Source organism: Rhinolophus ferrumequinum, chromosome 5, assembly GCF_004115265.2.
Source record: "Rhinolophus ferrumequinum isolate MPI-CBG mRhiFer1 chromosome 5, mRhiFer1_v1.p, whole genome shotgun sequence".
NCBI classification, from domain to species: Eukaryota; Metazoa; Chordata; class Mammalia; order Chiroptera; family Rhinolophidae; genus Rhinolophus; species Rhinolophus ferrumequinum.
This window is the reverse complement of record NC_046288.1, coordinates 1,740,744-1,765,729: the sequence shown is the minus strand read 5'-3', so window position 1 is coordinate 1,765,729 and position 24,986 is coordinate 1,740,744. Positions and strand designations below refer to the sequence as shown.

Sequence of the window (24,986 nt, the reverse complement as noted above, 5' to 3'; positions counted from 1 at the left end):
ATCACATATGAATAGAAACGGTTTTATTTTTTAAAATAGGAAAAGCAGCTAAATGATATTTAGAATACAATGTATCAATATGGTTTAGAATCCCTACAATGCTGTGACTGAAGTGTCTGCATTCATCTTTAAAAAACATGAACATTTTTAGAAATCATTACCAACCTGTTTTAATTCATATGTGAATAAGAGCACTTGGCTTAAAGAACACAAAAATACATACTAAAGAGTAGTACCAAAATCTGAAGCTTTATTATGTTCGGTGACCGTCTATGTACAAACCCAGGGACTGATAAGGATATCAACAATGCTGTGATTCTAAAGCTGATTTTTGCTATTTGCTTTGTATAGTTTATCTATTTAAAGTACATTCCAATCTTCTTTCACCTGTTGCTTGTGGCTGATGTTTTCAGAAAATGCCACAGGGTAGCAGACTGATCAGTCTGAAAACGTGGCAGAACTTCAGACCAGGTAAAGGCCCAATGAGAAGACCGAAGGTCCTGAAGAGGCGTCTGATGCAAGCTGAGATGTGTGAAAGTTCCACACCAGTTCCTCCAGGAATTCCAAGATTACCTTATAGGATAAAACCAGTTCTTAAAGCAAAGCAACAGCCATTATGTCTGAGTATTAACTGTTCTTGTTCCATTGGTGTTTGTGGAATTTTCTGTACTGCTACTTTTTATGGATTCCAACAAGTTTTTAACTCTTTCACTTGCAGGCTTCTTCTTTTTCCTCTTGGTCTGAGACACATTCTTTGCTACGGAAGGTAGCAGCAGGGCTGCCAGCCCCCACAGCTTACTTGATGGGGAAGGGTGACCATTAACTTCCTGATGTAAAATCCAGGCACTTTCTCTAGCCAGATCTACAAATTTTTGCAGCTGGCTTTGACTTACATTTTTGCTGATGTTGAGGGAAGTTTCAAAAGGATTCTGAATGTGCAGTGGAGAAGGTTCAGGTTTGTTCTGTTCCTTTCCCTATAGATTATCACAAGGAAGAAAAAAATATAAGAAGGGATCGGATATAGGAACAGTTTGGTTTAATAAAATGTCAAAAACACATAAAATACCAGCATTAACTTTATAGAGTAAAGAATTTCTTTACTAAAGCAAATTTGGCATGTGCATGTTATGTATTTGTGTATAAGTGCGTGTGTGCCTCTGACTTTTTTTTCATTGTAGTTTTATGAGTATTCTTTAGAGAAAAATAAATTAGGTTTATGAGCTATGGATGATGAGGCTTAGATGAGAGGTATCTGGACTAAGTCAACGAATAACAAAAAGTATTTTTAAAATAACATAACTTTTACCTAACAGGATAGAGCTGGGAAGAAAAATAAACAAAAAAAGCAAAATGGCAGAAATTAAGATCAAGATACTTATTTTTAAGACTTGCTAAAAACATATTTATTATAGTGGGAATAGAAGCACACAGAATCAGAATCCTTAAATTAAATATAGTTATCAGAAAGGAAAAGAACGAACAAAAGATTATTCACTAGTCATTTTAAAACACAGAAGTTTTCTATTTCATCAGAGCCCGCTTAAATAAGATTCTGCCAGGTAAGACATCTCATAGGAAAAAAAAAAAAAGCTAAAGCCATGACTCGTGAACAGCAGTGATCCACGAGTCTATATAATCTTTTCTTCTTTCAAATGATATCACATATATTACTTAACAATTACAACACACATGGTCAGCTTTCCCCAGTGTGAGCAGGCACCCGTTTATTCCCCAACTTCTCTCATGCCCCTGCCCAGTGGGGAGGGGCTCCCGCCTGTCCTCATCTCGCAGCCGTACGGTAAGAGTACAAGAAGGATAAAGAACCTCCTATGTTCGGTGACCTTTTTCTCATCAGGAATCTAATTACAAACCAGACTGCATTCCACAGTTCTGGGTCTCTGCTCTCTCTCTTCCCCCCACATTTTTTTTTTTTTTAAAACAAAATTCGCATCAGCAGAATAAAAGTTAGGGAAGAATGAACAAAGGAGAACTGAAGAGACAACAACAAAAATCTGAGCATGTGTTTTATGTAGCCAATCTTGTAATGGTTTTAACCAACTGTCCAAATGATAAAGAGAATAAACCCAAACAGAGAGCTATCTCAATTACCCACTTATAAACCATTTTTGTCTAGGGTTCTGCTCTGATTTTCTTTTCCAGAAAAATGTCTAGCATTCCAGCTACTCAGATGAACCAAAATCATAAATTTACTTGCCTAAATATATTAAATCCTAAGGGCTCTAACTGAGGGAATCACTAAAATCTATCTTTGGGACCAGGTATTGTATTTCTTCCTTAGGAACACAAATCCAGTTGAAAAAGAACTGTATGTAAAATTATACTTCCCAGAAAACTTTTCAGAATACATACCAGATTTTGAAGGATACAGTATTAAATGTTGAAAGAGCTAGCTTTTGCTCTTTCAAATAACTAGGGGACAGATCTTAGTGAAGTTATGTAACTCCTCTAAGCATCAATTTCCTTATGAGTATCTCTTACTGTAGAGGTGAAATGCAGTAACATTTGTTAGAATGCTTTGAAAACTAATTAAATATTAGTACAGTAGGAGACCAGATACTAATCACCAAATATTAAAATATTATTTACCTGTCGAATATTTATGGAATTTTTATTGAAAGCGAAATTTCCAAAATATTCAAAAAATTCTTTCAGTAGTAATTCTGCAAGAAAATAAAACAAGGAAAATAAGAGAAAAATCTGTTTCAATCTAAAAAAGAACACAAAGAAAGAAAGAATGACAGAACACCTACCTAGTGTTTCTGTGTTTCCTGAAGGTTTAATTCTATTCAAGTCACAAACAAATGTACAGTTGTGGCCTTCTATTATACATTTATCTTCTGCATCTTACATAAATAGAAATGAAAAATATTTCACATTATATTTCAAAGATATTCCCTACTTCAGAAATCTATAATTAAACAAACCAAAGCCACAGATTAACATTTCCTATTAGTCAGTGTTATATAACTCATATTTAGTTAATAAAATTTAAAACTCCATTTTAAAAGATTTAGACTAATTATACTACGGTGAAATTAACATTACATTTACTTTAGCGTACTAGAATTGTCTATCAACAACCAATGATTTTTCATCTATCTTTTGAGGTAATCAGTTTTCTAATTATAAATAAAAATGTAGACAGTTCTCATCTTTCACCAACTCAAATCTTAGCACCATTTTTGATCATTAATATTTAATGTACATCTTTATTTCCACTCTTATCATCTTGGTATGTATTTATTTTCAACAATCCATCCATGACACAAATAGAATGCTGTAAGTGTTTTTAAAAACTTCAGGTAATTTCTAAAATGCAGTACTCTAGAGAGATTAGAATTCGGTATGACAGATTTAACAGCATGCTGGACTTAAGCATTCCTCTTTTCTAATAGCATTTATATCTTTAGAGCTAATAATTTCCCTAATTATTGATAAATATACAACCACCATAAAATCCCTCACCCATTCGAATCTACCTTCCACTGTACAATACTGCGGGCAAACACCCACTCTTCAAAAAATCAAACCAAAATCCTAACTCCAAGTTGGTGCCCTATCATTTAGCACTCCTCTGACTGCCTTTTGATTGCATGCATGCTGTCAATGCATGCAATCCCTACCCCTAGGGGGAGTCCCTACCCCAGTCGGGGACTTCGAAGCACTGTCCTGTTCATTATTGCCTCACCTTCCTAGTCTAGTCCACAAACACCTAACGCATAGCAAGCACATAGCCAATCATCTGAAAGACTGCTGATGTTTGATTTTGAATGCTTATATATGATCTCCAGACGGAAATTAGCAAAGGTTGTGTTAATCAACAGACCAGGTGAAGTCCTCCCTGCTCCTCCCACCATGCCCTGTGCTCCAACAACACTCAGCCCCTCTGGGAGACAGCCTATATACTGGTTAAGAGCACAGGCTAAAGATGGTGAAACAAAAACACAAGCATCTATCTTTACCGTCTCCTACAAAATCACTGAAATAACAGTAAAATCATATAAAATCTTAAAGACAGAGAACAGAAGAGATAAGAGCAATCAAAACATTTTAAGTTGACGGACAGATGGACTAATACCAATGATAGGAAATTTTAAAACACTGAATCCTAAACCAGCAAAAAGAAAGCCAAGAAGAAACCAGATATAAACAAGGGAGAGCCCCCCGACGGCTCAGCCATTGGAAGCACCAGGTCCGAATGGATGACTGCAAGCTTGATGGTTAAAGCACTTAAGACTCCCCGAGGTCGCTTCTTCCCAGACAGAAAACTTCAGGTTTACTTTGGAGATGGTAAAAGAAAGGATCTCCAGTCAGGGAGATACAAGACACAGCTGAGGGCAGGAGCAATGTCCTAAAAGCAATAATAAATGGCAACGTTTCAGCATGCTAGTAGCCAGGGCTATTCTTCCAGGGGAAAAAGGAAAAAAAAAAAAGATTTAAACAGTCATTTCTGGGGAATATAAATAGCCCAAAAGGAATGACCCAGAGATAGTGCCATCTGAGCTCCCCCAAATGAAACAGTCCAGCCAAATTACCCTACAATGAATGGCATGGTCAACAAGCCCCATCGCAGCTGAGATTCAAATTAGCTTTCTGGTTTCCAACTCAAACATGAACAGAAATTCAAAGATCATTAGACACCTAAGGAAGGCCTCTCACATGACACTAAACAAAACAAAATGAAAAACGATCTAGAAAAAACTGAGGAAAAGAATAATTGATTAATAAAATATTTGATGCTTCTATTCTGAGAAAAGACTTATTTAGACAACTGGTGGCAAGTTGGAGATTCAATTAATGTTAAGTACATAAAAAAACTAAACAAACAAAAACACAAGAAAATAAGTAGTATTAAAAATGATTAACTCCCAAGAATATAAAAAGTTAGGCAGGAAAGAAAATTCATTTCAGTTTACTCCATGGATCGGATATGAATAGCATTTAAATAGTTGTAATAGCGTAAAGAACACCAAACCAGAAGTACTCGTATGCTACAGCCATATTCAGAATATGAGGGGGGTGTGGTGGGGGCCACGGCAGAAAAAGAGTTAACTCCTCCTCTTCCATAAAAGTCAAGAAACAGCAATTCAAGCATTTTATTTTGGAAATATGATTTACAATATCAAACAGATCAGCTGTCTGAGTTAAAAGTGTTTGCCCACAGGGAAAGGCAAAAGAAGAAGAGGGCACAGGTTCAGGTGAGTTACTGTTACGAAGTTTGCAGAATATTTTCACGCTTTATGTGTATCTATAACTTTGATAGAACTGAACTTTAAAAACCACAGCTTTTTTCCATCAGACACCATTAAGAGAGTGAAAAGGGAACCATAATATACATATAGTTGAGATATATATATACATACATAGTCCGTGACAAAGGACGCATATGCAGAATATATAAAGAACTCGTATAAATGAATAAAATGACAGATAACCAAACAAAAAAATTGGCAAAAAAGACTTAAGAAATTTCGCAAGAGATACTCAAATGGCTAATGAATATATGAAAAGGTGCTGAACTTCTTTAGTCATTGGAGAAAAGCAAAACAAAGCACACCGTGATGTCACTCTAGTGCATTAAGAACAGTTCCCATAAGACAAAGATACTACCAGGTGCTACAAAGCCGTGCAGCACTTAGAACTCGTATACGATGCCCGTGGGAGTTTATACTTCAGGAAACTGCGGGAACATGGCTACTAAAGCTGAATATACCCCAGTCCTAAGACTCAGAAATTTCATTCCTAGTATATATTTGACAGAAACGAGTACCTGTGTTCACCAAAAGAAATGTGCTCGAATGGTCACACTAGCACTGCCTATAACAGTCCCAAATTACAAATTACTCAAATGCCCATCAAAAAGAGAATTAAAAAAAATTGTTGGTCTATTCATGTAACAGAATACTGCATAGCAATGGACATGAATGGTCCACAAATACACTAATGATATGAATGAATTTCCTAAACACAATGCCAAGAAGGAAAATGCCAGACACAAAAGAACATACTACATGACAACTTCTACATAAGAGACATAAACAGGACAAATTAATCTATGCTGTGAGGAGAGGCTGGGGGTGGGGGAAGCTATGCAGTGACCAGAAGGGAGCCTGGCTGGTACGTCCATGGTGCTTTATTCAATCTGGTGGTGGTTACATGGATGCATTCAGTTTATGAATATCAGTGTCCGCCAAAAAAAAAAATATAAGCTCTGAAAAGTGCTTGGGTTTGAATTCTGGTTCTAGCATGTTCTAACTATGGGGCCTTAGGACATTTAGATAATCTCTCAAAGCCTTAGTTTCCTCACCTATAAAATGAAAATAGTAATTCTGCCCATAAGGTTTGTTGGAAGAAATAAGACGATGCATAAGTTTTTTTATCCAAGTGCCTGGCACAGAGTTAGCACTCATTAAATTGTCACTGGGTCTACCCAGAGCTACCAATTAGAGCTCTCTTCTATGCTTGGGTCTCTGCATCAAATTTGCCAAAGATGCTACCCCATTGTTTCTTCCTCAAGCCCTTAATTACTCATAGGAAAGAAGAACAGGGATCCTAAACAAAAAACTCTAACCAAACAACTGTTTATACGATGAAAATGCTATATAAAAGCACTAAGCACAGAAGTAAATATAACAAAAGTAGCAAGCCCAAACAAGGATGAAACACACAAGACAATAAGAGACATGGGGGACAAGTAGTGGAGATTTAAGAAAACACAAAGAAAAAGAAATTCAAGCGTAACCAAAATATAACAGTTGCCATCATGCTCAGTCCAAACAGCCTTGAACTTCTAAAATGTTCATCCACCCACTTGAAATCTATTTACTAAACTTATAGTAAGGACCCAATACTATGCCAGGAACAGAAGATGCAAAGACGTGTCAAAGACAGACTGCCCTAGAAAAGCTTGGCTAAGACCAGCAGATAAAAGAACTACAACAATCTAACAGCTGCTACAATACAGGTGTGTCCCAGGTGCTTGTAAGCCAAGAGAGCGCTATCTCCTGAGAGGAGGGAGGACTGGCAGAAAAGGTCCGAAGAATGAATGACATGATTTTGGACTGGGTTTGTCTTCTCTTCCCTGGCTTAATCTTGAAGAGGCTCTTCAAGTAAAAAGAGGAGGTAGGGAGAATGCCATTTCAGGGAAAGGCACAGAGACATGAAAAAGGACAAACATCTTAGGATCAGCAAGGAGTTCGGAATGCTGAAGCTCCTCATTTGTACAAACAAATGGATTGAAAAGAGGAGCAAAAGGAAGCTCACAAAGAGCCCTAAATACACCACTATCAAGTCTGGACTTGAACTGACTCTAGGTTCCAAACAGTGGTTTACAAAGTCCTAGAAGTGCTGGAAGGTGTTCCAGAAATTCATGCTGCCTTCTATAAAAAAACTACCAAGCAAGTAAGCTAAACATTTTTTCTTTTTTTAAAAAAATGTAAATTGACAGCCGCTATCTGAATATCAAACATGAAAAATTCTTCTATAGCAAATTCGAGGTTATCTCTAGAACTTTAAACACCAAAGATAAAAAAATCAAAGGAATAATTATATCAACTTATCTTTGCATTTATTGGCAATTCACACGTACAATGTACTATGTACAGAGAAGCAATTGCAAAATAAAGCCTGAAAATTTATACCATGTTTAAAAACATGAAAAATAATTTTAAGAACCAATTTGGTATTTTGAAATAGAAAGAAAAGAATTCCAAAACTAATTGGATCTGTTTTGATGCCATAAGGTATGAAATACATTTAAATTTATTTTAAAATAGATTTGGAATAAAAACTCAACATACCATTTTAAATTTGTGCATAAATCCTATTCTTTTTCTAAAATAATTAACAGAATTTAAAAAGAAACGTACTAGGTAGGTAGTGAAGGATTTCAAAAGAGAGACTAATAGAATTAGATATAAATTTTTTGAAAATCACTCCATTAGTCTAAGAATGGATTGGTGGGAAGCACATGAGGGTAAAAAGAGAAGACAGTACCAACTTCCCCCGGTAAGGGACACCAGGGCCAGAGTCTGGCAAAAGTGGCAGTATTTGTAAGAATGGAAGAGAGCAATCTAGATGTTAGCAGTCTGCCCTTAACATAAACCTGCCTCAATTCTTCCTCCTTTTTACCACTTCTATTTTTTTCTTAGCTCCTGAACTCCAAAAGTTCCATTTCCCCCCAAAACGGTTTCTATGAGAGTAGTATTAAGCATCAGTGCCCACAGCACGGGTTGAACAGGAAGTAAGTAGTATTTACAGGTTGCTTACCGGTGAGGATCTACCCATATTTTCTGTTTATGTACATCGTACCTCTGTACTAGATTGTTACCCGAGAACATCGTCCGTATCTCACTGATGCAAAATAACACCTGACACCAGTAAGTAACCAGTAAATATTTAGTGACTAAATGACACCAAATGATGAGATGAGCACAGGCACGGATGGTGCCCTTTATTTCAACCTTAAAAGTAAGGTACGTGACTACCACTCTACCTTCCTGAAAACTCCCTAATTTTCATTAATCTATCACAATGAGCTTTTTGCAAGCTCACTTTCAAGCTGTACCAACACTTAAAATTGTTCAGGAAAGAAAAGTTTACTTACAATTTGGATAATAAGGGAAAGAGGCATAGAAGATAGACTTTGCAGAATCAGGCAGAAAAACCAAATAAGTGTCAACAAAGGGGCTAAGACAAAATGTTATGAGAGTAACCACAGTACGTATTGGCAGGAATATGGAACTCATGAAGAGGAGCGGCGGGAGAAGAGGCTGGCAAATCGGGTTCGGGCTACATAGGGGATGGGTGGTCTTCAACAAGCTAAGCAACTGTTTGATGTTTAGTCTACAGGGAGTAAAATCCCTTTTAAAGTTATTTTAAACAGGGAAGATTCAGGGATGTACTTATAAAGGTGCAGAGTACATACGTTTTGAGTGTATCCCTGAATTATCTCCCTTTTAAAATTTAGGACTGTAATACTTTAGTATCTCCTCCAGCATCCTATCAAAATTTTAATTTTAATATAAATTAAATTTAGCATACTCATTTTAAAATAATTCATCTAAGACTGCTTATAAACTTTAATCTAAAAAAGTTCAGGAACTTAAAACATTATGAAACAATTTTTAGCATCTCTAATAGAAACCTGGAAATAGGTTCAGCTTTAGAAAGGCATCTTTGAAGCTGTGATCTAATCACAAGCTGTATCCGAGATATGTTTCTTTTTCCCCAAAGTCATTCCAAACTTAATCAACTAAGGGAGAGGCTCATGCCTGTTGTAAACTACCTGCCAACTGACACAAGTAAGACAGAACACTGAAAAAATTCTAACGTCCTCAGCTTGGCAAATCATCTGCTCTCATGACCTCTAGTGGGCATTAAAAAAATAAAACGCACTTTAAATTTTCGATTCACAAGGCTTTAAATACACAGAAGACAAATTATATGACTAATAAACACACATGACTTTGATAACAGATGGAAATTATATTCATTCAAAACGTGAGAAAGAGGAAATAGAGAGACTGCTACTAGTCTTACCTGCTAGGGATTTTAGGTAGTCTAGTGTGGGAAGAATAGGGGGTGATCTCTTCTGGAGAAAAAAGATGACCATCATTGTAAGGGAGAAATTTGTAATCCAAGCACCAGGAATACTACTCGTTAAGGAATGTGCGCGAGCCCAACACCGGATACTGAACACCAAGGCTCTCACTCGTGAATCCAAGGCACCATATATATAAAGGAGTTCAGAACTTTTCAAGGCAATCCTTCAAAGGAGAAAAATAAAAGAATTTTCAACCCCCAAATTATGATCCCACGATAGAATAAAACACACACCTGGAAAGATGTCTAAATGTCTTCCTACATCTGAACGTATTCAGAACATCATGATCAGACATCAAGTGTTCTGTATTTGCAATATAAAATGTAATGTAAATGGTTGAATATCAAATACTCATTACCATTAAAATATTCTTTTAAATACTGACAATCACGATGTAGTTCTAAAACTCAGAATTTTTAAATCAAAGTTCCTAAACATGACTTCAAGAATAAGTGAAACACGCTACATACATGCTCTTTAATAATTATCAATAAAGACAGAGATGCATTTGTAAATGAGAAGCTTTGCGCCTCAGTTTCACACCTTAGTTAGCTAGTCTTTTGGTAGACACGTTAGCCTGAAAACGGAGGAAAACATTCTACTTATTTTACCAAGAAAGTATAAATGTCTTCGAGTTCAGCCAAATTACCTAAGTCAATTACTGAAAAACCCACAAAGATAAAGCGTCTATTAAGAAATCAAACTTCAGAGTCCATTTTCTATATTCAGAATGTTACAATGCAAAGAATTATTAATCAGAACTATTTTAATCAAAACTGCTCTAGAAAGGATTTTCTCAATCTATTTTTAGTTACGATTATTTATGTAACAAATGATATAGTGAAATCAAATGCATGCAATGAGAATAAGAATACTAGAGTTAAAAAATAAACTCAAGATTTTTTTCCCTATTGAGAACCAAAAAAAAGTAATCAGGTGTCATTCTCAACCCATTTTTTTAAGCAAACAGGTTGCTAGGATAATAGAATAAAAATATGCTAAAGAAAAACTATGCAGTCTTAAAGCTGCTTAGGAAACTCTGACTTATGCAAACACCGTATTTATTTAGAACACAAAGCTGATTATATCTGGAGGTAATTCAGAGCTCAAACTCAAGTTGTTACTTCATTTTCTAAGTATATTTAGAAGACTATATAAAGAAGACTGTATGCTATAGGTACTCTTATGTTGTTTTCAGGCTACATAAGCAAGAACAATGAAATACAGTTTTTCCAGAAGATGTTATTAGTTAGGTATGATAACATTTTAACACCATATCCTAACATTTTTTTTTGAATACCAAAACACTGATACACATAAGAGAAAGTATTTCCTGTATTTCAATCTAAGTGTGCAAATCTTTAAAAAATTATTAAAGTATGTCTAAGAGTCCAAAGCCACTAGACTGTTCTGGACAAGAAAAATGATGCTAACACCTTATAATATTCACACTGAGGATGATGAACTTTAAAGACCATACCTATTGTTAGTAGTCAGATCACACTGAAATCCAGAGGCCTGGTGTGAGAACCTCACAAGCGGACATCGAGCGTTTAGTATTTTTTGTACACCCACACAACCAGGGCCAAAGTGGTCAAGGCATTCTCCTATCACGGACAGGATCTTCTGAGTTGCAATTCTTTCTGAAGGAACATTTTTCACTTGAAATTCCATCAGAAAATTTCCTAAGGTCTGAATAATAAAAACATTGGTAAATAGGAGCGTTTTATAAATAGGAATTTCGTACATAAACTTTCACAAAAGGAAATTCAACCTGATTTCTGGCAAAAACCAAACAAACAAACAAAACCAAAACACAGCCAAAAGCAGACTTGACAGCACCTGCACGAGAACAGCAGATCAACAGAAGAAAATAGACAGTATAAACAGACTTAACCATATACAGGAATTAAATATTTAATAAAATAAACTCTGCGAATTACTAGGGGAAAATTACTATTCAACAAATGAGTCAAGCGACCATTAAAAACAAAAAACCCCAAAAATAACTAGATCCCTACTTTGGTACAAACACCAAAGTAAATTCAACACGGATCAAAGACTTAAATGTAGAAAGTTTTACCAGGAAAGTACGAGAAGACAACGGGTGAAAAGGATTCTCTAAGCAGGACGCAAAAGGATTTTCTAAGCATGACAACACACAAAAGAAATATGATTAAATAAAACTTAAAGCCATCTTAACGCAAAGCATATATTCACTAGTAGATAAAAGACAAAGTAAGACATATCACAGAAAGGGCTAATTTCCCTAATTTATGAAGCATTTATACAAATGACAGGGAGGAAACCCACCTAATTCTAAAATGGGCAAAAAAGAGTAAGAAATAGAATAAAAATGGCTAAGAAACATAGTAAAAGATGCTCTTGCTTTCTACAAACTAAAAAAATTAAAACAGCGATGCGATTATCCCTCTCTCAGTCTGGCAAAGACTAAAAGGCTTACAGGACCAGCATTGGTGTGTGTAGGGGAACATGCCCAGCCTATCAGTGGGAGTGTTAACCGGGACATACTTTTTGGACAACTTCAACGTCTACTGAAACTTTAAAAGTATAATACTTTGACTAGCTATTAAAACACCAGGACATTATCCCAAAGGGATACTTGCATAAATGAGTCCATTTCAAAGCTGTTCACTCACTGCAGCATTATTTGTGTGGCAGGCACCTTTTAAGAGTTCTATCGAGCTGAATTAGGCTCCCTACCCACAACCACCACCTCTCCTAGAACTCGTTCCTACTAAAAAGATTCAGACTCCAGCAATGTATAACATGGAGACCTACCCCCTTACTCCCACCTGAGTGGACCGAGCGTGGGCAGCTGATCCGAGCACTGGAGGAGCGCACCACTCACATTCATCCAGAGCTCTCTACTAGGAATCGGAACTCAGGTTCAGAGGCAACCATGTGGCTGAAATATGTGACTCAGAAGCTTTGAGGCAGGCATATCCAATACCACAAGGATGAAAACGTAAAGAAAATCCATGGGGAGAGAGGGAGAGGAGAGAGAAGGGGAGAAAGATAACTAAAGCAAATTTATGGAGAGAAAACACTTCAAGGGCTCTGGAGAGTTTACCCTTCCTAGTTCTAGTCCTTTCCTAGGACTCATCTACATTCCTGACCTGGGTTCTATGATGCTTCCTCTACTTCTTTCTTTCCTTTGTTTAAGCTAGTTTGGGTTGGTTTCTGTCATGTACAACCAAAGAGTATCATCTAATATAGTTGTCAATAAAGGTGGGAAAAAAGGTACCACCCTAACTGTCTAACAAATAAAGGACTGGTTAAGTAAACTATGGTACATTCATTCCACGGAATATTCTGCAGCCATTGAAAAAGATTCAGTAGATTGAATTGCCAAGACAGTATTAACTGGAAAAAAAATCAAGTAATAATCTGTACAGATTAAGTTATAGTCTATAAGGATTAAATTTTTGTTTAACGAAAAGCATTTCTATATGCAAAGGGTAAAAATCCAGGATAAAACCAATCAAACTATCCACAACAGTTATCTCTGCAGGTAGTGGGACCTTCAAAGATATTCACATTATACATTTTTGTAACTATTACTTTAAATCAGGAAAAAAAAAATTTAAAAACTATACAAATGTGACATGTATACAAACAATCTCCACAAATCAACATGTTACTTTTTTCTCTATTGATTTCTGTTATCTATACAGATTTCTATTTACTAGGAAACTTTTATATTAAAGAAAATAAAAAATAGATTTCCTTTAAAATCATTAAAATTTCAAAAATCTAACTTAGCCCCTTTTTGTTGCAACATCTTTATAACTTTCATTGTCCTAGTCCATTCTATTTTAAAACACAAACACACACCAATTTATATGAAAGGAGGAACAAACAAAGTATGGAGCGCCTTAATGGAAAAGCAAAGAAAGAGAAACACCCTCTATTAAAATTAAGCAGATCGGGAAGAAAAAGACATATTTGGGGTCAAATCATTTCAGGATGGCAAAAGAAAGGCAATAGGGCAAGTAGCATCAGACTAGACAGGAGGGGAGTAAGGCTGGACTCAGATACAAAGGAAAGGTTAGAAACACTCAGAAGAAAGAAGACAATGAGATGTTTCAAAAAGTAAATAATATAAATGAGAGAATAAAATCATTGCGGTAATAGAAATGGAAATGACACCAGAGAAAAACAGATCTGAGTAATGTAAGTAGAGCCAGGAAAATGGCGAAACTGTGATGAGCAGGAATGTGACAGTTGTTACAGCTTTTCTGACATTTATAGTATCACTCACATTCCTGCCCCTCTGAAGTTAAGCACAGTCACATGACTTGCTCTGCCAATGAAATGTGAGCAGAGGCTTCAGCATCACTTCCAGGTGGAAGCTTAAAGAGCCAGAGCTCAATCGTCCACTTTGCCTTTCCACTGCTTCAGTGATGAAACCCTGGTCAGCCTGAGTGCTTGAGAGATAAATATCTAGAGTGTCTCTGCTGACCTGCTCTGGCCACACAGTCCCAGTAAGAGATAACCAGTGGATGTGTTAAGCCACTGAGATTTGGGAGTTGTTTATTACCAAAGCATAACCTAGCCTAATCTGGCTGACATGATAAGAGGTGGAGAATCACATGAGGTAATTAGATAAGTGGATTCTGCACACGAATAAAACAGTGCAATTATGAAAGGACAGATAATAAAAACACATCTATTGTGAGCAAAGATACGATCCTCTCAAAAATTACTCTCCTCTATCAGATAAATAAAAATTAGAAAAATTCTTCATAGACAACTAAATCAATAAACATTTATTATTTTGCTATTCCTTCTAGCACGACTTAGTTTCAGGTAAAATTTTAAAATATTATGGCATGTTCCTCCTGATCTCTCTAGCATTATGCCAGTATCTAATAAAAGACAAAACATAGGAAAAGCACCTTGACCCACAGGAATAATTTAGGTACCAGAAAATGGTACTTAGCCACCAATTTTTACTTCTGTTACCTAACTCCTCTAGGATATTGAAACCTATTATTATAGCAAAAGGAAAACTAAAGGAAAGAGCAAAGGCAGATTTTCGCTTAGCATTTTGTGCTAAAATGATTTTTGTGATAAGTTGGGATACAGATTTCATACGTAAGCATCTTTCACACATTAAAACATTATGAGAACTGACAGGTATAGTAGGTAACTTTCGTGTAGTCATTAGCACAGCATCGTTTAGTGCCTGTGCTGCACAGGACAGTCTACAAGGTGCTGTAAGACAGACAGGGCCGAACACTCTTCGCAGCTGCCCCAACTCAGACTGCAGAATAAAACCAGCACAAAGCAAATTACAAACTACGCTGGGGCGCCAAAACACACACGGGCGCCAAAACACACACAAAGCACCAGAGGTGAAAGGAGGAAGAGCTCACAACTGCACAAAGTAGTGGATGAAGATTCACTGGATGTTTAAAAGTGTATCCGTTTTTCATTGTATTTCACTTCTAATGTTTCTATTAGCAAAGCTGTTACCTTAAACAAATGTTTCAAAGTATCCATTCATAACAACATTGAGGAAGTTAAACCTACACACAAAATAATATTGTCTGATGAGACTGGAGCACTATCTTTTAAAATATCTTTTTCTAAATACTACCTGCAGTTCCGAAATCTAAGATCCAACTACAAGTTTCCAATTCCTCCCTTTGCTTCCAACAGAAAAGATCTCTCTGTTTCCTACTTGTGTAATAATGACATATTAATACTATTACTGCTGACGGTGGTCAACATTTGAACACTTACAAAGTGCTAAGCACTGTCCTGTTTTACATATATGAGCTCAATCAATCCTCTCAGGCATCGAATGAGACAGGTGCTACAACAATGTCCAAATTTTACAGCTAGGACAGTTGAGGCACAGAGATGGTAAATAACTGACCAGGATCAGACAGCTAGTAAGTAGAATTACTAAAGCAGTTTGGCTCCAGAACCTAGATTGTAACCATTACAATACATTACTATGCTCCTTGGTTATTCGGTGAAGTCTTTTATTGAAAATAGCCTAGCACGATTTAAGTATCTTTCCCAGGAATTTCATATAACTTCAAGTACATGTTAGTATAAGATTGATCCATTTCATTTTGATGTGTTTAGTATTCCTTGGTCAGTTTCAATTCAGTAAGTGTATCCTGAGCATATTAATTACGCCACGCACTATGTGGGATAGGAAAATTAACAGACGTGGTTCCTGTCCTATCCGAGCTTATGAAATAGTGAGACACATATTACTAACTAAACATCACGTGAGATTTGCAGACAGAAATACAAGCAAGATACTTTTAAAAAGTGATTAATTTTGCCTGGACTGGAGAAAAAAAAATTAAGGATGGTTTCAAGAAGGTAATCAGGACTTGAAAGCTACAAGAAACCGTCAGGGAATGGAGGAAAAGAGCACTCCTCTCTGAAGGGACAGAACAAGTGTTTCGTTGTTACTCATATTCTGTAAGTCTGGAAATGATAACTAAATGATATAATTGAAAAACTAGTTGTGTGCAAATACGTAATGAAAAATGATTACTAAAATTAAGAGGCAGATCATTTCAATACTACGCCAAAGAGACAAATAATTCTAAGTTTGTGAGAAAACCCAAACCGTGTTTTAAGATAACTCTAGCACAGACTAAAGGTTGGAATACCAAGGCATGACACAAGAAATAAGATAAAGAGAGCAAGATGTTGTTGTAATAATCTAAGTGAGAGTTTATATGGGACTGTGGGAGCACCTTTGAGGGATATACCTAAAATATAACAACATACATAAAGGCTGAAAATAAAGATATAGAAGAAGATATGTGAAGTAACTAGTAAGTGGCCATCTAAACAAACAAAAAAGAATTTAAGAAAAAAGCATTTACAGAGATAATGGACATAATTTAATGATAAATGAACCCAATAAGAAGACATAATAATCATACACCTATATACCTATATGTACCTAAGATACCTTTGAGAAAAAAAATCAAATGAATTCTAAGGAGAAATTAACAAGGACAAAAATCATGCGATTTCAAAATATTTCAATAACTAGATCACACAGATTTTAAAAAAAATAGTTAAAATACAGTTAATTTGAATAACATAAAAAGTAAACTTGGCCTAATGAAAAATTTCTGAACTCTTGAAAAAACAACTATTTTACTGCATATGAACAGAATATTCACCAAAAAAGATCATATATTAGACAAACACAAAGAAATACTTACAATTCCAAAGAATCAATATCAAATAGACCATATTCTATAATCACAATGTTTACTAACTTTAGAAATCAACAGTTATAATTTTATTCAGTCAGCTTTTCAAATATCTTAATTTCAGTGATCTAAAGAAATATAACTACCTTGTGATCGCTGAATTTTCCAATTTCATCCAGATCCAAAAACATGTCCAAATCACATCCTAATTTCCCAAAACCGTTCACTGAAGAGCCAAACGGTCTGACTGCACAGTCTGGAAAATATGCAGCTGCTATGTCTTCAATGAGAGAACAGGTAAAATATCGGAGCTTGGTGTTCTCCTCTGTTAGCTGGAATTCCTTCAACAGAGTGTTTAGCTGATCATCTATCTAGCTGGCCAAATCAAAAACAACAAAATACAGAAAATGTACAGGTCATATAAAATAATTGTCATTTTACTACTAAAGATTTAATGGTTTTGGAGACCAACCTTAAAAATATGCAATCTTTTTTTATTTCAGCCTTAAAAGTACATTTTAAAAAACACCCTTTAGAAAGCACTGAGGAATGATAACACTAGCAAAATAAAATTAAAACTACTACTTTTCTTAAGTGATGAGTATAAAGTATTGTTTTAGGAAAATGAAAATAGTAAAATGCTCCCGAAAAGGTCAAAACAACCACAAAAATAGACATTTTAAAAGGAGTTGGGGGGACAGAAGAATTCATGCTAAAGGCAAGAAACACCAGGAATAAGCAATACTTCAAACAAGACTGATGCTAAAATGATCACATTTTAACGGTGTGCACTGGAGTAAAATATTTAAAATACAAATCACAGCCTTATATGCCCACATTTGAACATAATATTAAGAATAACTGAACTAAGCATTCAACCAAAAATAAAGAAAATATAAAAGGTCAGAAGTAAAATGTTAAAAATTAGAAAATCGAACCAAAAAACAGTATCATGATAAATAAAACTATGAATTCATTCTTTGAAAGGACTACTACTAAACTAGCTAAACCGCTGACAAGTCTAAGAAAAAACCAAAACTAATATAGTAAGCATTATTAGAGCAAAAAAAAAAAAAAAGAGAGAGAGATAAAACCAGAAATAAGATATTTTAAAATTTGAGAACAAGGCCATGTGCAAGTTATGTCATTATATTGACAAAAGAAATCCTGAATATTCCAAAGGCCCAAAACTTTGGAAAAACGTGGTTACTTCTGAGAAGTACAATGGGATGTATGGCAGGGAGTGAGGAAGGATTATTTCACGTTTCTTTCAACGTATTCTATAGTTTAAATATTTAATAATAAGGACTTATACAAAATAATGTCAAATATACACATATTTTTAAAAGTTAGGGGAGTATACCTATAAACTTACACTTTCTGCATCACAAAGTAATTCGAAAAGCTTCTTGCTTGAAGGAGGTGACTGATTACTACGTGTTATACATGATTGTTCTGAAGTCTGGTTTGATGCATTCTTCAACTTTAAATGGAAGCACCGTGATCTGAATGGAATCGCAGCCTCTGTGCCCATACTCGGGGTTCGAGTCACACTCTGCAGTGAAGCTACACTTTCCTTTTGACAAAATTCTACAACAGCATAAAGACCCTATACCAAAACATAAAAACAGAGCACAGCAAAATGATCTATTTAACGTAGTATTTTAATTCATATTTCAAAGCAATTATAATGTGAAAAAATATTAATTTTTAAAATTTACAAATGATTTGCTTCTAACACAAGCACTGGTTTTAACCATTATAAGCAGATTAAGAGAAGGAACATTGTAAAATGGTAATAGTCAAAAGAAGCTGAAAAGAATGCTGAAACAGAAAATTGAAAAGCAAAACAAAGATCCCTCCCACTGGACCTTTATCTTTATCTAAGATAATGGGATTATTTAAAGTATTCAAATAATGGAATCCTTCAGCTACAAACTGCTTATAATTCTGTCATACTCCTATAAGGATTCCTATTCTCATATCCAAAAAAAACCAACCTCATTAAAGAAATTTAGGTACGGAAAGATGTACGATAGCAAAAGAAAATCTAATTTTACCATACTGCAAAGAGACAAGAGAGCAAGAAATAACAACAACAAAGAGTAAGTTACAGTTTTTCAAATACTTACAAAGCTTTCATAGAAGAAATGATTATTAATAGGTCCATGTTGGGACAAATATTTGAGAAACTTTTTTTCACTGATTTTATTTGGGAAATGTATTAAAACACTCCGCTGTGCCTGTTCTCGTCTTTCTTTTTGTACCTCAGAGAATCTCTTTTTGGGAGTCCTGTCTTCAGAGCCTATGAATGAGACAAAATCATTTGTAACACACAAACACACATACCCATGTAAAATTTAAAACATATTTTGATAAGATATACAAGAATTTGATATCTAACTAAAACCAACTTTATTCTAATTTCATCTTCTTGACTAATCCACTGACAACAACAAAAAAGATTAACAAATGAACCAAGTATAAGGAGTAAAGAAATCAGTCAAGTTCTAAGAGTATATTAAAGCCAAACACTAAATCTTAGGAACTCATTTTTCCCCCCAAGAAATTTAACCTCTAGTTGAGTGACTTAAAAGCGCTTTTTCTAACACTCTGGAATGACAGATTCTGGAGATTATAAACCATCATGTCTTGTATCAATATCCTCAACAAAATTCCAAAGCGATTAAATAGAAAAGGTAACTAATGCATGGAAATCAACAGAGGCTTTTTTTTTAAGCCTCATTTTTCTTTCAAAAGGTTATTACAAAACGGATGGATAAAAGAAATACAGCAAAATACTGCACCTTGATTTCAGCAAACTCCAAGCCATCCTCTTAGACATGACAAAGAAATGTGGGTTCACGACAATAAGGCTGGTTAGCCCTAAACCGTTCAGTAGCACTGACCTAAGGGCACGTTTCTCTTGGCAAACCAGAGAACTCAGCGCCCTGACTTACTCTCCATTTCTCACGACGGATCAAACATGTAGTACTGAATGGCTTTCCTACACTCCCTGTGCTAGATGCTGAAAATCTCTCTCTTAAGCATGTGTCCTCATCTCCATTCTGGATGCCAATCCTTTAACATCAATCGCTTATTTCAGGCCTGTGTCACCACAATAGCTTGATTCCTAAACAGTCTCATTCACTCTAGTCTTGTCCTTCTCAAGCCATTCTCTACATGGCTGCCAAAGTAATCGTTACAAAATGTGTAATTTTAAAAGTCTTAGTCTTTGATTTCCCTGCTTAAAACCCTTCAGTGGCTTCCCCACCAGGTTCAAGACCACTCCACAGCATGGGTGTGAAGTTACTGGCATCTTGTCCCATCTCTCCTCATCAATGTCAATTCCTACCATTTCCTCCTTTTGCACTGTTCACTCATGGTCCTCTTCACACACACTATGGACTATTAATGTCTTCTGATCTCTGGCTGCAATGCCCACCTTCTCATTTTCTGCCTCTCAAACTCCCATTCATCCTCCAAATTTTGCTCAGGGCTGTAAAGACTGCTCACTCTCCATGGTAGAATCTCTTCCACCTCTGTATTACCTTATTTCAACATCTACGAAAGAATGTAATTCATGGTGCTGCATTTACTTAACAATGTGGAAGAACATCTCTCCCCCATGTTCTTACTCACTTTGATACCAGTCTACGATAGTCCTTCCAACTGCTCCCTACTTCCTTCTTTTTTTATGGTATAGGCTTTGCCTGGACCACCTTACCCACTTTTCCAGTTGTAATTACCACCTATATATTCCTGTCTCTGATATTTACCGAAACTAGACTGATGTCCAACTGCTTATTGTAAAAGTAAAGTTGTAAAATTTTATGAAGCAAAAGTAAAATTCTTCCCCGGGTTCTCCCCATCCAACAATACCCGAACATTAATTTGGCACTTCCTTTTCCAGACATTTTCCAAAGCATATATAAACATATACATTTGTATCTCTCCACAAACACTGTTTACACAATTGAAATTAGTAAAATCGTACTATATATTCTGCTCTGTAACATGCTTTGAAAAATTTAATACATTGGGGTTATCTTTCAGTATGTCAGTAGATATATACCGGGGGTGCTAAAAAATGTATACACATGACTTGTATTCATCTTTTGTTATTAGTATATATTGAGTATTACAATTTTAATACAGTTTTTTCCTTTCTTAAAATGTGTATACATTTTTTTGGCACCCTCTGTATTTACCTCCTTTTAAAAATAATTGTATTAAGTATTCTTGTATACTTATCATAGTTTAGCCAGTCCTCTACTGATAAATATTTAAGTGGTTTACCTTTTCCACTATTACAAGCAATACGGCAATGTCATCTGTATATAATGTCTTTGCACTTTTACGCAAGTATACCCCTGCAGCTGGATTACTGGGGAGGAGCAGGAACTGAATATGAGATTAAGACACAGACGTTTGATAAAAGATGGAGCAATGTGCTTGAGAAAATGGGATAGGCAGAATCTAAAACATTAACAGCTGGCCTTGACCAACAGTAGGTAAGAATGACGTAGACATGACAAAGTTGTGAAGGAGGGGTCAAAAGTTCTGGTAGTTTAAGTTTATCATCTCACAAAACGCGTATCAAATCTACAATCACAAAGTCGAGAGGAAAAACTAGTAAGTACTAATATTTTATGACAGACTCAAATTTGCAATGGTCTTGATAATATAATCTGGTAAGCATAAACTAACACACACAAAAATAAGACTAAATACTGTCTTGCATTTAAAGACTAAACACTGCCTTGCATTTAGAATTAAAAACAACAAAGACACAGCACATTATGGGGGGAAAAATCAACCTAATAATAGTTATATAAGAGGCCTAGAAGTTTGATTTGATGAAAGGTCAAAATCTCTCAAAGTGTGTCTTAACTTCTGAGCTAAAATAGGGAGAGAACAGACATATATAAAATTTTGGCTTTATTCAGACAAATGTTTTTAAAAATCTAAATTCAAGGGTTAACAGCACTTCTTTACTATTTATTAGTCAGGCCACATATGGAGTATATGTTCTGCTCTGGACATAAAAGATACGAATGAACCACAGAGCATCCAGAGAGAAGAAATAAAAGGTCTTGAAACTGATAACTGTACATAGAGTGGAGTAGGGTTTCCAGGCGGGAATTCCTGCTCGTTCTCAGGAATTTTTTTCACTTTCCCATTCCCGAATTTTGAGAAAAGTTGATCGGGAAATCAGGAAAATTGGCTCCTTGAACCCCACAATACCCACAATGGGAAATAAACGTACTACTCACAATGTATCTCTTAGACATTTTTCCTATTTATCGCTAGGGTTTCCGGGTGGGAATTCCCGCCCGTTCTCTGGAATCTTTTTTGCTTTTCCGTTCTCGAATCCCAAGAAAAGTTGGTCGGGAAATCAGGAAAATCAGCTCCTTGAACCCAGGTGGTTGGTAGTATCGGCCGTCACTTTGTGGAAACACTTCATCTTGGAGAACTGAAAAGTTTATATCTCAGAATTTGGGAATGGGAAAGCGAAAAAAATTCCTGAGAATGGGCGGGAATTCCCTCCTGGAAACCCTCAAGTGGAGGTTTACAGCCTGGAAAAAAACTAATGAGAGCTGTCCTCAAATAAAACAGAGAACCTTCTATTTGTGCAGCACTTAATAGTTTTTCTAGCACCTTCACATATACACTGTCTTCGGAATCTCACAGTAACTCTTTGAGATAGACAGAGCAGGTATCACTACTGAAGGACAAACACTGCACAAAGTCCAGCATCTCATAAGCTGGGTAGCGTCTTGCAGAATTTAGCTGTGGGTCAGCTGCATCCTCCCTTGTTCTGTAACAGCACAACCCTGCTTGTATAGGGTTCTCGGTACAGTTATCCTCCCCAGCACACTTACCTACTTATCTTCGCCCCATGAGGTAGGCCAGGATTATCAGACTATTTTGCTATTTTGGAAAGCTCCTCATGGCCCAAAGGGCGGGTGTCTGATCAGTCAAAAGCTGTTTCTTAGAATTTTTCAAGTTCAGGTAAAAGATTCTTTTTATTCTTTCATTTAGAGAAAGCTTTGAGCATGAGTACATGGAGCTGCTGGTGGCCATCCCCCCCACCATTAACACCCCCATGTAGAACCTGAGATAATGAGGCCACCAAATAACAGCTGAGGAAAACACCTCACACTGAGCACATCTATCCAATCTTAAAGCACCTATGTCTCTTTCTGGAGTTTGCTTACATGGGTTGGTATATCTTCCCTTTTCTACTTAAGCTAACTTATGTTAGTTTGTGACCCGTACCCAAAAGAATCCTGAATAATATACTACATATTCTTATTCCTAAATCAGGGTTCTTTCCACTACTCAGATGAAAGATAGGTTAAAACTAAGATTAACACGGAAATGGGAAATTAGTCGGTTTTAGTTCATTATAAACATTTTTCAAACATTAGAGCTTGACCAAATGAAATTGGCTGATTTGTGAAATTGTGTTCCTTGTTATCAGAAAACGTTACTAATGTTTTGGCAACAAGTTCTCACCTTGAGTTAAAAGCTAAATTGGGTATTTCTCCAGTTCCTTTCAATTATAAAATTATATGTTTCTAAGTGAGTACAAGGTGTAGTTACCTTGTTTTTTAAAAAAAGAAAAAGCAAATGCGGATTTTGTTACTTGTTATGCTTCACAAGGGTCCCTGAATACTTAGCCAGTTATATTATCCTAACAATACAAAATGAAACACATTTCCTAAGTAAAACAACAAAGTTGCAATAAGTGAAGAGTATAGCATTGGAATCAGGTTTTACTCTTATCTTAGGTACTGATTAGCTGGGCAAGTTTGAAATAGACACTTGGACTAGGCTGTTTCTTCTATAAAATGGAGTAACAATAATTCCTTCTATACCTACTTTACAGAGTTTTATTTCTCAAAGAGCATATGAAAATTCAAATTTAAACCACTATACAAATGTTAAATTACAATAGCTTCTTTGGAAGAATCCTTACTCAAATTTCCAGTTATTTAACAATTTTTAACAGAAGCAGCTTCTACTAAATACAATCCAATCAGTATTTGAATGAAATGTCATAGTAAGTAACACTTATTTTAGGGGAATAAATCCTATCACTTATTTTAGGGGAAAATATTATATTTGTTTAGCCTATTTTAGAACTACTCCCAGAAAAAATTCCATGTCTTAAAGCTATGGCTCCAAGAAATGGTAGAAACCAACACATTTTGTTTAACAGCTCCACTCGAGGTCTAAATTAACTCAACTACGTGACATTGCACAAGTCATTTAACTCTTTTTAGCCTCTTTCTACATCTGTAAAATGGAAACAGTGACATATTTCTTGCTAGATTGTTTTAAGAATTGTACACAACGTATACACAGCTCTTGGGCACAAGAGGGGTTCAATAATATTGGGCTTCTCAATAATAAATTTAGAACGTCTGCAGCACAATAGCCTGGTCCCGTGGGTGTATATATGTTACCAGGTTGATTTTGCTGAAAATGGCTAAAAGAATACAGTCAAGGGCAGTAAATTTCATAGGTAGAGCCCTCAAGGCTTCCGTATACTTGGCTTCCATCAGCAACTTGTGAGTGTGAAAATCAGGTACATTTGAGATGATGAAGTAACTTACTGGTATGTGGCATCACTGTTACTTCTTGACCTGAGCTTCACAGAGGTTCAAATAATTTCAATACTGGGCACAGGAGTCCGCCAAGAAAACGGCGTCCCACACACCCCCAGCACCGTGAGCAACGGTGGGCCGCCTTAGGTTCCCCCAGCGAGATCAGGAGCCCGGGACACAGCCTCACCCTACTGCCAAAGGTTCCACGGCCATCGCCACGGGCCACGCGTTCGCCCGCGATCCCCATCTCCTCCCCCTTCCCTCGCCTGCACCGGGTGGGGGCTCCACAGTAAGCCGAGGACACGGCACCATTACCTGTCTCCGCGCTCCCGGAGGACTGCTCTTCTTTCCTGGCGTCTGCGGCCACAGTTCCTGGGCAACTGAGAAGCCTGTGGATAGGACGCAGGACTTGACTTCTCTGAGCACGAAGCGGTAAATGGGTCAACAGCCCCACACCGCGCGCCGCCATTGCCGATGTAACAAACACTAAGACGAAAGGGCACACGGCTTCTGCGCATGCGC

The 24,986-nt window shown here is 36.2% G+C and overlaps 1 protein-coding gene across 1 annotated transcript; it reads right to left on the bottom strand.

The window, feature by feature from the left end:
• Positions 1-230: 230 nt before the first annotated feature.
• On the bottom strand, positions 231-24,963 carry MTPAP (mitochondrial poly(A) polymerase). The gene is made up of 9 exons (XM_033106690.1): positions 24,780-24,963; positions 18,981-19,153; positions 18,224-18,457; positions 16,995-17,219; positions 11,106-11,317; positions 9,562-9,788; positions 2,772-2,864; positions 2,608-2,681; positions 231-974 (listed from the first exon to the last, which is right to left on the bottom strand). Exons 1-9 carry the CDS (start codon positions 24,931-24,933, stop codon positions 615-617), a joined length of 1,752 nt encoding a protein of 583 aa, XP_032962581.1. The 5' UTR covers positions 24,934-24,963; the 3' UTR covers positions 231-614.
• Between the last annotated feature and the right edge of the window lie 23 nt (positions 24,964-24,986).

Coding starts and splice junctions, on each gene's coding strand:
- MTPAP (XM_033106690.1), bottom strand. CDS start 24,933: ATGGCGGCGCGCGGTGTGGGGCTGTTGACCCATTTACCGCTTCGTGCT. Junction 17,220..18,223: donor TACTTTGTGATGCAGAAAGT/GTAAGTTTATAG, acceptor TTGGCCAGCTAG/ATAGATGATCAGCTAAACAC. Junction 9,789..11,105: donor GATCTGACTACTAACAATAG/GTATGGTCTTTA, acceptor TCTCCTTTGAAG/GATTGCCTTGAAAAGTTCTG.